This window comes from Labrus mixtus, chromosome 17, assembly GCF_963584025.1.
Source record: "Labrus mixtus chromosome 17, fLabMix1.1, whole genome shotgun sequence".
Lineage (NCBI taxonomy): Eukaryota > Metazoa > Chordata > Actinopteri > Labriformes > Labridae > Labrus > Labrus mixtus.
In genome coordinates, this window is record NC_083628.1 from 18,569,440 (window position 1) to 18,582,384 (window position 12,945).

Genomic DNA, 12,945 nt, shown 5'->3' on the forward strand with positions numbered 1-12,945 from the left:
CTGACCACGCCCCCTCTCTGGAAGGGCTTGGGTGGCTCTGGCTTTCTCGCTCCATGTCCTATTGTTTACGGTGAGAAGGCAGACTCAGAGGACAGAACAAACACCTAGCTGTGGGAGTGTCACCCACCTGGGGGAGGGGTTACTGCCCTTTGTGATGTCATGAAGGGAGAATCTCCAAACTTCTGAAGCTGCATCTGAACTCTGCTGAGCTGGAATGGAGGGGAACAGGAGGGTCGCAGCGATCGCACTGAAAAGACTGACTGACTGCGGAGGAGAGAGAACAGATTTTAAAATCTGACCGCGGCAGGATGATTGGTGGAGAGAGTGTGTGGCAGAATCTGGTTGGGTTATTACTTAAAGAGTAAACGCCCAGAATCAGCTGATCACCAAAACAGGGGGACGGAGGGAGTGGAAGAGAGGGAGGGGCTAAGCTTCCTGCTTGAACTTTTGCTGAGCTCTATTTCAATCATGAAGGAAATCCCGTAGTAAGAGCCCGAGCATGCACGACGCACCGTAGTGTGGAGGACTCTGCTGAAACTGACGGAGTTACTTTAACTATTGTTATTTGCTGTTGCAGAGAATGAGTTTATATTTCCAGTTTTACCTGAATGCAACATGACTGATCTGATATTTATGCACTGAATGAGGGTGGACCCGTTCTGAACCATCAGTAATTCAGGGCTCGTGTTTGTGTTTTGGAGGGGGGGGGGGGGGAATGGGGCGGTGGCTTTGGCAGTTTTTCGGCTGAATACAAAACCTGACTACCTCACTTATTCCCTCCCGGCCAAACTTCACACAATTTGTTCATGTTCATGTTTCTAATTTATATCCTAACTGAGACACTGAGACTGCGGCTCAGTTTTTAGAATGTGTGCATAAACCTTTCTTTACCTCCCAATGGGTCATGATCTCGATCTCTCTAGTTTGTTGGTCGCTGTATTTCATGTGGCAGGATTTAGTTTTTACAAACGTTCGGGCAGTCTAGTTTATTTTTCTGTTATAATGAAAATAACTTTATTTGCAATAAAAACAAAATAAACGTCCACACACGCTCAGCTCTCAAAACGATGTTCGTCCACATCAAACGCACCGTTACAGCTGTCATGAGCAAGTTAAGTTTTCTTGCCATTCGTCTGCAATGACCGTTTCATTCACAAAGTTGTCCCACCAACTCTCTTTCAAAACCGCCTACGTTAGAGGCAGATTTTTTTGTTGCTGTATGAAGCAGCAGTGACCTCCGTTGTCCATTGAGGCGTCTCTGCTCGTCAACATAGTGGGAGAGTAACTGTGTGTGTATGTGTGAGCATGTAAAAAGTCCAGTTAGCAACGTTAGCACCAGCGCTAGTTTAGCTACGTCTGCCATCGCACTAATCTCATGTAGACTAAAGAGACAGCGTCGCACGATGACGTCACACGGAGGAGAAACCGGCGCACAGTGTGACGTTACAAGAACTAAACTCAGAAACACCTTAAAAAGAGTTTCTGAACATCTTCACCCTGGAAGGAGTTTTACTAAAGGTGCGTTCACAGTGACCTAAAACGCCTTTTGCGTACGAAAGGTCAAAAGCTCAGAAAAAGCTCAGTTTTCAAAAATACCCGCCTACATGAGGACGAGGCCTCTTGAGTTAAATCGCTCTCTAAGCGTGAAGTTTTGGCAGCTTTTCACTTCACAGTTGTTTCTAACAGAGTGCTCAGAGACACACTGAAGGCTGTGACAAAAAGAAAATGGCTACCCTGTTCAGCCACAGGCCCAAAGGTCGTCGGTCTCCATTTGAGTGTGAGCGGCAGGAAACTCTGCAAATGTGCAAAGAGAAGGTTTGATCCTCACATCAGTAAGAAGTGTGTTCAGCTCCACCAGAGGTTTTCAGGTGAATGTGTCCGTCATCATTCTTTCAAAGCGTTTGAATCATTCTAAGAGTGATGGACCCTCGGGCTGGGTATCAAACCTCCTTATGATCTGGAATACATCGTAAACGCGTCGCTCGCTCTGAACACAGAAACGCGCTGAAGAGGTGCGTCTTATTTTGTTTTAACTAATAATAAGACTGCAGACACTTACCATAGACAGTATGCACACGACCACGGGGATCTCTGTGCACGTTATGAAACTGCGTCATCATCAGAGCTGTCGGCATTAACGAGTTCATGATTAAGTAAAGTCTGAAAGGAATTCATAACTTGATGTTAATTTGTCCCTTCAGGCTCACTGTAGATAGTCGTCCTCAGTGTCTCCCTGTAGTCTCAGTGATGTAAAAGAAGGACACTGCTGTATCTTTGAATGTCTCATTTCACTTTAACAAACTCTCAGACAGCTCAGCTGACGAGTCCAAAGTAATATCCACCTTATGACATCACACATTGACCTTATGACATCACACATTGACCTGATGACATCACACACTGTTTGACCTCAGTTTGGGATCCCTAACCACTTCCTGTTTCTGTGCTTAACTTCATGTCATAACCTTCCATCTACAGGAAGGGCCTTACTTTATTTCAAAATAAAAGCACACAGGACGTAAAGTACTCTCAGCTTAAAACAGAACAAAAATTCAAAATAAAAGCCTAACAGTTTTTATTTCTAAAACGCAAAATTATAAAAATTTCAAAGATGAGATTGAAAATCTGATTAATCGCAATTAAAAAATGTTTAATCATTTGAGAGAATTCATTAAGTTTCCTTTTCACCCGTTCTTGTTCTTCCTAGCTTCTTTGTTGATATGAATGTTGAACTACTTATAAGATTCATATGAAGGCAAAAATTCTCATCTTATTTTTACGTCATGTCTCGCGTCCTGAGACGCCTCCCCCTCGTCCGAGAGGAACAGTCTTGCGCTGTGAGGTGCATGTGTGAACAAGCAATTCGGGCATATTTCAGAGGCAGCCTGCCTGAACTTTTCTAGATATTTTCATGTGTGAAAACGGTTAGAATCAGATTTTAGGTGATGAGAGGAGACAGAACGCTAGAGTCACTCAAGACATCATAAAACGCAAGTTATCTCAGTTATCTCCTATTCTTGTATGTATATATATATATGTATGTTAATGTTTGTTGTTACTGATTCTATGTACGTTTCACAGTTTTGCTGCAAAGAAAACGTCCCCTTAGGGTTGATAAAGTTGAAAGTTGAAAGTTTATAGGAAGGAAGGAGGAGGTGACCAACAGTAATCTGAGCAGATGTTCTTACTTTAAAGATGGCTGCCTTAACTTGGACTCCTGCTAACTAGAAGACGACAACACACTCTTAGAATTGAGCTAAAGATTCATCATGGAAGACTGGAGAAAGATAACACTTTACTCTGGATGGCAGTGACGTCTACTGTTACCGACTCGCTGCACCTCCTTGTTAAAGTCTGGTTCTCTTTCATTTCAAATAATCTGCTGGGTTCCTGAATGCAGCGTTCACCCCTAAAGATATCGAGCGTCATCTGTGACACCTGTAATATCACAACGTTTACGAGCAGGTGGGGAACTTCCCTCACTCGGGCTTCATTCCTCTACAGTTTGTACTCTGTAGAAAAAAACGTGTTGCTGACATTTCCAGCTGATATAGTTGGCCTGAACGCACCGCAAACCAACCATCCAATCAGCAGATAGTACAGGTAAGGTACAGGTTCTCTGCATGTGCGCGTCATTGAACAGGTCGTGTTAGTATCAAGATGGCAGCGTACGCTTAATCACAGTCATGGAGGCCAGAGAGAAATCCTCTTGGTGCATGTGGATTAGATTTAGAGTCTCACTTTAGGCTTTTTTAAAAATCTGCTCAGTTAGTGAGAATAAAACACCATGAAGGCAGCGTGACATGAAGCTGCACACAGACCGGCGTTCTGCCTCCTGCTGCTTCCATTATAACACACTGCTCGTATTAAATTGTGTGTTGATGAATAAGTCGGCAGTGTTCTTGGATGAGTGTGGGTTTATCTGCATCACTCTAAGCCAGGGTGTAGTCAAACTGGCCCTTCTCCAGCCCGTCCAGGCCGTCAGCCCAGGTGGAGGTGGGCATGCTCCTGTACGGGTCCAGCAGGATACGGAAACACCGCACGATGAGGATGAGGAGGAACACAAAGAGGAAGAAGACCAAGGCGAAAGTTGTCTTCTGCTCCAGGGACATGGCAGCGATGGCCGAATCCGACGAGGAGGAGGACGCGGACGAAGAGGAGGAGGAGGAGGAGAGGGCGACGAAGTGTCCCCCGGCAGAGTACAGCAGAGAGGAGAGGGCAGAGGTGAAGGGCTCTCCCTCCATCATCCAGGAAGAGCAGAGAGAGGAGGGGGCAGGACAGCAGCTCTGCAGCTCCCACAGGGGGCGCTGTGGCATCGTCTTCACATCGGCCCGGCCCCTTCAGATGGACCTCATTGTCTGCAGGGACAGAAGACAGAGGACAGGTCTTAACAGACAGAATCACAGGTAAAGTCCTGTAAAGCGGCGTCTCAACTCAGAGCGTCCTCCAAAGGACCCAGCCTGTAGGGACCACTCAGGCCAGTCTGGATCTGGTCTACACAGGATTTCCTGTTTGCAGCACCAGCTGTTCTCTTATTCATTCTTTACCTCAAAGAAAACCTGTTCTAGCTTGCATTAGATAAGATGAAACAGAATCCTTATAGCTAACATTACCTGCTAACATGAAGAAATCTGCAAACTTCTACTCGCCCTCCTGCTCAGACGGACCGTTTATAAATGACAATAACGTGAAGTAATCTGTTTGTACTCCTCATATCTGAGTGCTTTCTTTAATAAATGAACTCTTTGATTTTTAAACTGTAGCCTCAGGCCTCAGAGTGTTTCTCTCTCATCACACAAACGCTTCACTGATCCTCAGCCAGCGTTTTATCAGAGAGGAAACTCGACATGGAGTCCATTTCAATAAGACAGGGAGTTGTACAATCGTGCAGTTCCTCGAGTGTCCACTAGAGGCTGGCTGCAGAAGCACAGGAAGTCACATACACACCCATTCTAAAAAGTCTGTTTTTACAGCAGAGATTAACATGTTTACAGCCTGGTTCAAAAAAACAAATAGGTCTGATTAGCTCATGTCTCGATGGACACACACTGTACGGGGGGGTGAATGTTTTGATGACTCATCAGTTTTGATTTGATGAAGGATAAGAGTTATTCACAATAAGGCTTGTAGCTGACCTGATTGACAGGTGGGCGCAGTGTAACGGTTTGTCAGGAGGTTTAAAACCCGCCTCAGCTCCAGCTCTCAGCCTGTCGTTAGGTTGACTGAAAGTTAGACAGTGTGTTGCCTGACAGGTTCATGTGCAGGAGATGATGCACTCGGCTGATTTTATTTTCTCAAGTCAACAAATCTGAAAAAAAAAACTCTGTGTGTGTGTGTTTTTATGAGCGCAATCCTTCGAGCTCTGCATATGAAACTGAGTGAGAAAAATCTGACACAGAAGCTTCGTCTGTCAGTTTGGAGGAATTCAGATTGAGAAATGAGAGCCTGACAGGTTGAAGCACTGAAATGTAAACAGGACGCACGCAGAGACTCGTCTTCAGACTGCATCACAGATCTGAAGGCGTGCTGCAGAAAAGAAAGCAGCCGCCTCTTCTGTGAGACGAAAAGGAACACAACACGAGCAACAGTAGGAGAGAGAGTGAAGCATGAAGAGTTCGGGAAGTGAGTTAGAAGCCAGTTTATTTTTAGAGGTAGCATTAGCTTGCCCTGGGATTCTGCACAGTTTCTTGTCGTTCTCCAAGATCTTACAACATTCGAGAAAACCCCACAAATCCAAAACAAATAGGGAACAGTTGTCAGAATTCAGTCGTTTCCCGGTCTTCTTGTGTTTGTGAGGCTTGAATCAGAAAATGTCTTTTTCACACGCTTCAGAGCAGGACAGTACAAGTTTAAAATAGGCATCATTGAAACACACATTTCAGCACTTTCCCCTCCTAGAATAATATTTCAATCTCCTTCATCCAACTAAATGTCTCATCTCTTCCTCGTCTGACCCTCCCGCTCGCTGCAGCTGCTTTTTAATTCAGAGGTTGTTTTCCCTGAAGGACGCCGTCTTCATCTCACCTGAAGGCCGGAACAAATGAGCTCCAGTCGGAATAAAAATGAGCTTCAGAGTTGTTACTTTTTTGAACTCCAGTGAAATGTCAAATGAATATATATATATCTGTTTGTCTCAGCAGAAAGTTTAATTGAAGCAGAGGGGACAGAGTTCAGCATCAGTGGTTTAAGACATGAAGACTCTCTGAGGCGCCGCTTCGAGCCTCCAGTGAGAATCATAACAACAAGATTTATTCATGCATGGCACGCAAATGTCAGACAACTTTTTCCTAGACGGGAAACAAACAAAAGTCCAGACGGGTCGAGATCTGTCAAACAGGTCATGTTCAGACTCAGAGGGTCGGGACATGAATATCAATATGTTCCTGCTTGAGGTCCAGGTTGTGTCTGAGACTCTTTTAATCTCCAGACTAAATGCCTCTTTGTTAGTCCTCCATGATTCTTCTGGAAAAAAAATGGAAAACCATCCAGCCATTGTTGTGGGGGGCTGGAACCAATCCCAGCTGTCATTGGTTGAGAGGCGGGGTTACATCCTGGACTGTTCACCTGTCAATCACAGGGCTGACCTATAGAGACAGACAACCAGCCACTCTCACATTCACACCTACGGACAATTTAGAGTCACCAGTTAACCTAACGAGTATGTGTTTGGACTGTCAAGGTTTCTCAAAATTGTTTCCAGAATCACCTGACGTAAGAGGAAGTCAGGAGGACAATGACTAATTGGTCATTGGTCTAATTCTCAGTTGACTTACCCTCTTGACACTAACGATTTCAGAAAACCATGCCCTTGTGTCGTGCTTTGGTTGTTCGTATTAAAATAAAATAAATATATTTGATTTTTCATTGGTCAAGAAGGTTTCTGTCATCCATCATCTGGATTTAAAGGTCACATGTTATAGCCTACATAACCCTCTTCACCATGTTCCTCTAACTCTAATATGTGTCTCTAGTCTCTCTACAAACCCCCCAATGATGAGAAAAGTCCATCCTCTCCGTCTTCTGCCTGCTCCACTTTTCAGAAAATGTGTGCTCAAACAGGCCGTTTGGAGATTTTCCCTTCATGACATCACAAAGGGCAGTAACCCCTCCCCCAGGTGGGTGACACTCCCACAGCTAGGTGTTTGTTCTGCCCTCTGAGTCTGCCTTCTCACCGTAAACAATAGGACATGGAGCGAGAAAGCCCCAGTCACCCAAGCCCTTCGAGATAGGGGGCGTGGTCAGACACAGCTCATTTACATATTTAAAGCTACAGACACAGAAACAGCCTGTTCTGAGCAGGGCTGAAATAGAGGGGTTTATAGGCATGATCAAATACAGGATCAGAGTGGATTTAGAACAAGAAACTTCACACACATGTTTTGAGGAGGTCTGAGACTTATTTAAACTGGTTGAAGAGGAGGAGAATATGTGACCTTTAAATTATCAGAGAAACAAGCAGACGCTCCTGACATCCTGTTTTTAACACAAAACTCTTTTTTTGAGTTTACTTCCCCCACTGGTTGTCATCATCTTCACAAGTTTTTAAAAAGCATTAAAAATATGTAAAAGGAAAATTGAGTGCTTGCTGATAAACTTTAGCTAATGAACCATCTTGTCTCCGCCTTCTGTCATTAACAGGACGCTGCTCAATCTAGCAGCATTATCAATTTAAATATGTTAAACATTTATAGAAACAGTCTTTAAACTACTTCATACTACCAGCACATATTCATTATTCTGAATATAACTGATAACTCTCTCAGAACCTCCTATTTACATCTCATGGTTTATTTCAGTCTGTCTTAGCAGCTCGTGACTTTAAATAAGGTGCACACTTTCAACGTGCTGTCCTCCTGATGCAGGATTTTTAAACACATTTTTGAGCATATAAAAATGAATAACAATTCTACCGTCCTGCAGAGACGATACAGAACTACATAAGAGCTGCTTCAAAAGATGTTCTTTATATTTTGTTGAAAGATAAATGATGCCAGAGCTCCGTTCAGTGCTGCACAATAAAACGCAAAATCACGCCGGAGACATCAGGACACAACGGGAGACAAAGTTGGCTGCAGGAATCAATCAGAGCAGCAAGGACGCTGCAACCTTTTTTTTTTTTTTTTTTTTATCTCCAACATCCTCATTCATCTTCATCCACACATGACGGGACAGAAAGACGACAGGTGTGCAGAAGCTGGCTCGTTGTTAAAGTATTTAACCCAAATCACTCAACAAGTGCAGAGCCTTCATCACCATCATCATCTTCATCATCACTAACACATCCGCAGAGGAGCACCTGACTGCACACACACACACACACACACACACACACACACACACACACACACACACATGCTTGCAACACATGCGTACCTGCACAAACACAGAACACACACTCACACACACTCACACACACTCATGCATCTGCAGCTCCGTGAGGGAACACATCATGAGGATACCTTTGTGTGTGCGCGGGGGAGTCGGATGATCCATGTCCAGAGTCAGAGTGGGGACCGGGGGGTTCGGCCCATTCTACCCCCAGTCCGCCCCACAGCCCGCTCAGGATGCGACATGAAGCCCCGCTGAGTAAGAAGAGTAAGAAGAGGAGGAAGAGGAGGGAGAGGAGGAAGAGGAGGACGATCCGTGTGGTACCCGACAGCGTGCCATCCCAGACTGAGGCTCTGCAGCCTGTGTGCCGATCAGCTGCTTGCTGCCTCCGCGGGGGAGGAAGGGGCGGACCAGGTTCAGGATCTGTTCAGTCCAAATCACAGCAGATCTGCCTCATCAGACCCCGTCCTCACACACACACACACACACACACACAGTGATGCAGCAGCAAGACAGACTATAAAGAAACAATTGGAGATTAAAACAAATATTGAAGCAGCATTAATTCAAACACAATTTCTGCCCAAAATTGTTTCTTATACTTCATATAAACTTTCCTTTCTTGCTTGTAGCCTTTTTTCTTGGCTATAATGACATTACAGGTGAGCACGTTTCAGGGTAGCTGCTGACATAAAACCAAGGCCGGACCCCTGAGGGCGCACTCACAAGGCCTATAAGCACCCTTCACCCTCAAAGTCCAGTTCATTTGACTAGTGTGAGTGCTCCACACTAGTATAACCCTTGACCCTGGCATGGTTGGAAGAGGTGTGCTGCACGGTACAGTTACTCATGCACGAGCAGAAGCACGGGTACTCAACGTGGACCTGAAGTATAATCGATTCCCGCCTCCATTATCGAGAAATCCCGGCGTGTTAAGTCTGTAAAATGACTCAAAATAAGCCATAAAGTCAGTAAAGTACCGGTCATGTTATCTGATGTGCTGACGTCGACTCAACCACACGTCCATTTTATTTCTGAGCCTGCCTGTCTTGTAAACTTTAGAACGCTTCATGATAATGAAAAGCCATGCATGTGTTTTATTACGACGTTATACAGGCTACAAGAGGTAACCGAGTGTGAGTGCACCCTAAGGATAAAATATTCAGCCCTAGTGAAATTTAAAAAAAAAAAACTGCAGTATCTCTAGTGGCCACTTGGGGCTGTACCAAATGTGAGTCTAACCCCATAGAGACCCATGTTAAAGTGTCCAACTTAACAGCAGAAATAAACATGTTTACAGCCTGGTCCAAAGAACAGTACTAAGCAAAGTTTCATGGTCCTGATGTTCATTCAGAGTCTATGAACGGGACACTAAATAGAATAGAGAGGTCAACATTTATGCACTAATGTTCGAAAATAAAAAAGAAATGCGGGGGGGGGGGGGGGGGGGGGCGCTAGTGGCGCAGTTGTTAGTGGCTCGTCCAGGCTCGTCATTCCCCCACTCTCTCTCTCCCTGATTTGCGACTCTATCCACTGTCCTATCTCTCCATTAAAGGCACAAAAAGCCCCAAAAATAAATCTTAAAAAAAAAAAAAAGAACCTCAGGAAAGGTGCCCTCGTGGTCGCCCCCTGTGGTCGATAAAACATGATGAAGTGTCCTCCAGGGTGCGACCTTTTGTGCGTATTGAGCTGGTGCCCTTTTTATTACTTTCACCCCTGCCCTACGAACATCCTGAGTCCACCATGTGGTGAACACCGACCCCTCTATCTAAAACTCGTCCTCACTGTCCCTTCTATACCGAGTCTGAACACGATGCTCTGAAGTGTGAGAGGACGAGGAGCGTGCTGCAGACTGTGAACGGAATTGACCTGCAGCGTACAGACGGGTTATACAGTCCCCACAAAGACCTTCACATCGACTTTTTGATGCATCACACACCCAACCACAGTGTGTGTGTGTGTGTGTGTGTGTGCTGTCTGCAGTCACAGAGGGGAACAACACGCACACAGAGGTGACAGTAATGACCCAAATACAAGGAAACTGGGATATCGACCTGAGCGATGTGTAACCACATTTAACACGGACACGTGGACGTTAAGGCGCTGTACAAACTAGACGGTTTTCAAATCTTTACCGATTTTCTTAAAAACGTGTGAGACCACAGACATGAGGACAGTCCCAACAGATTTTTAACATCATAATCCTCTGAACGCACACACTAGATGATTCAGCCAGACTCGAGATCTCACAGAAACTCACGCGATCAAACGTAACTTCGGAGGATAAACAAACATGGAGGGCGATGGACGTGGTCAGCTGGCCGTGTGGTTTGTCTTCATGAGACGTTACAACGATACTTGTGTTGTCGCCGTAACTCCACAAGCTGCTCTTCTCCTTCTCTTCTTCTTTAGTATTCCACTCTGCTCGGGGCTCAGTTGTGATTTTGTTCGCTGTCATGTTTGTGAGATTTTAAAGTGTCCCAACATCCAGTTGGTGACGCTTCCCAGTCTGCTCGCTCTCATTGGCTGCTGCGGGTCGGCGGCAGTCTGATCTGGAATCATAAATATCAAACATGTTCTATATTTAGGATTCCAGATCGAGGAGGCTCTGACCCGATCGGTAGCATTAAAATAATCGTATTGACTCCACACACTTGAGGATTATTTGGACAATTAATCGGTTGCGACAAACCTCAAATCAGCCCCAAATCTTCGAGTGGGTATCTGGCCTAACCTCCAGGAAGGACTAAAGGCTGGCGGTGCTAGCATTGCTAACTTTAGCCACTCCCAGCAAAACAAATGACATCGTTTACCTGCAGACAGACTGTGCTCAATTTTTTCTGTTTTCTGAACATCTTCTTGCCTTTACACTCCTCGGTTGAACTCTACAGGGAGTCCAGACGCTGGTGGTGGAGGCGTTAGCTGAAGAAGGTGATGAAACAAGGCGGAGGGTCGCAGGTATACGATGGCATGAATGAACTGGAGGTAGAGGAAGCCATATTTCAAAAAGACAGCAGCAGTATGATTGATTGATATGATTAGCTAACGATGAGGGAGTGGAGCAGTGCTCTTAGACAGATTTGACCAGGTGATGATTACAGGAAAACGAGTGAGCATGCAGGAGGAGTGCATGATGTGACACAGTATGAGAATGAGCACTAAAACAGCGAGCAGGATGGAAATCAGTCAGCGAGGAACACCCCTAGATTTGACTTGTAAAACTCCAGCAGGTGCAGACGTCATTTTAATGACGAGCTCAGATCAGACTGTTTGCACAGGGAACACCTCTGCTGCTGCTGTTGTTGTTGTTGTTGAGTTCAAAGATGTCAGCGATCAAAGAGTCGAGTGTTAGTTCAGCTTTAAGAAAAGAAACAACACGCTCACGCTGCAGAGTTCAGCTGTCAGCCTCAGGCCTTAACGAAGCTCTGCATCGAGATATTTAACTCTGCAGAAAATGTCCGGGGATTCTTCTGGAGGATTATTAAAAGTAAGAAACATGGGAAGTGAATAATCTGTGGATTAGAGGGTGGACACAGGAGGAATATTAATTCAAAAGAGAAACTGTTTTCAGCTGAGAGGAAGACGAGGCTCAGGAACAGACCAGGGAGACGTTGTGATGTAACGATGTTTCATACAGTTTTCTTCTCCTTAACCTTTCTTAACCTTTACATACCACCTCGAGGAGAGTGCTGCTGATTACATCCTGCTGCATTCTCACATCAGCTCACTCTGACTTTCTGCAGAATAAATACGAGGAGGCTGGAGGAGAAACTCTGGGTGTTTGAGTTCACACATGCAGCTCAGCCCAAAAACTTCAGGAGTTTTTCCTGAAATGTGAAAGCCCTAGAAGTCTCTGCAGGATCAGTGATGATCCTCTGGGGAGCATGAACGAGTCACCAACTTTAGTAACAAACCGGCTGTTGGCTGTTCAGACTCTCTTCACTTTTCTCTGATTTTGATAAAAAGCACAGAGCTGAATAATTAATGCTCCACACATCGATTTCTGCACTCCTCTTCACTGTAATCAGCCGCTACATGAACCTTCAGGGGAAACGACGGCCCACAGCGAGGAGGAATCTAAAGAAGAGCAGGTGATGAGTCTGAAGCCTCACAGGTACAGAGTCTGCCTACACACACACACACACCTTGTTCTCAGTGCCAAGTTGAGTCAGACTCTCACACACACACACACACACACACACACACACACACACACACACACACACACACACACACACACACACACACACACACACACACACACACACACACACACACACACACACACACACACACACACACACACACACACACACACACACACACACACACACACACACACACACACACACACACACACACACACACACGAGAGAGAGCGAGAGAGGTAAGAAAGGATTTCCGCCCCCGGGCAACATGAATCATTAATGTGAAATACCATATACCCTTCCTCCGCTTTAATTGAAAGCTCAGCAGACAAGATTTTTTACTCATCGACTTCCTAACTGGAGCTGAAGCTAAACGGACCTGCAGCGAGAGCAGAAGAGTGCAGCGCAGAGAGAACGCTGAATAGGCGGGCAGTGTGTTCAGATGTAATCAGTGTTTATCCAGCTCTGC

The 12,945-nt window shown here is 45.2% G+C and overlaps 1 protein-coding gene across 1 annotated transcript; it reads right to left on the reverse strand.

Moving 5' to 3' along the window:
• Nucleotides 1–3,932: 3,932 nt before the first annotated feature.
• On the reverse strand, nt 3,933–8,673 carry LOC132992550 (cortexin-3). Its single transcript, XM_061061932.1, has 2 exons — nt 8,460–8,673; nt 3,933–4,358 (listed from the first exon to the last, which is right to left on the reverse strand). The coding sequence occupies exon 2, from the start codon at nt 4,314–4,316 to the stop codon at nt 3,933–3,935; it is 384 nt and encodes a 127-aa protein (XP_060917915.1). The 5' UTR covers nt 4,317–4,358; nt 8,460–8,673.
• Between the last annotated feature and the right edge of the window lie 4,272 nt (nt 8,674–12,945).

Excerpts from the sequence above, each read along its gene's own strand:
- LOC132992550 (XM_061061932.1), bottom strand. The coding sequence starts at position 4,316 with ATGCCACAGCGCCCCCTGTGGGAGCTGCAGAGCTGCTGTCCTGCCCCC.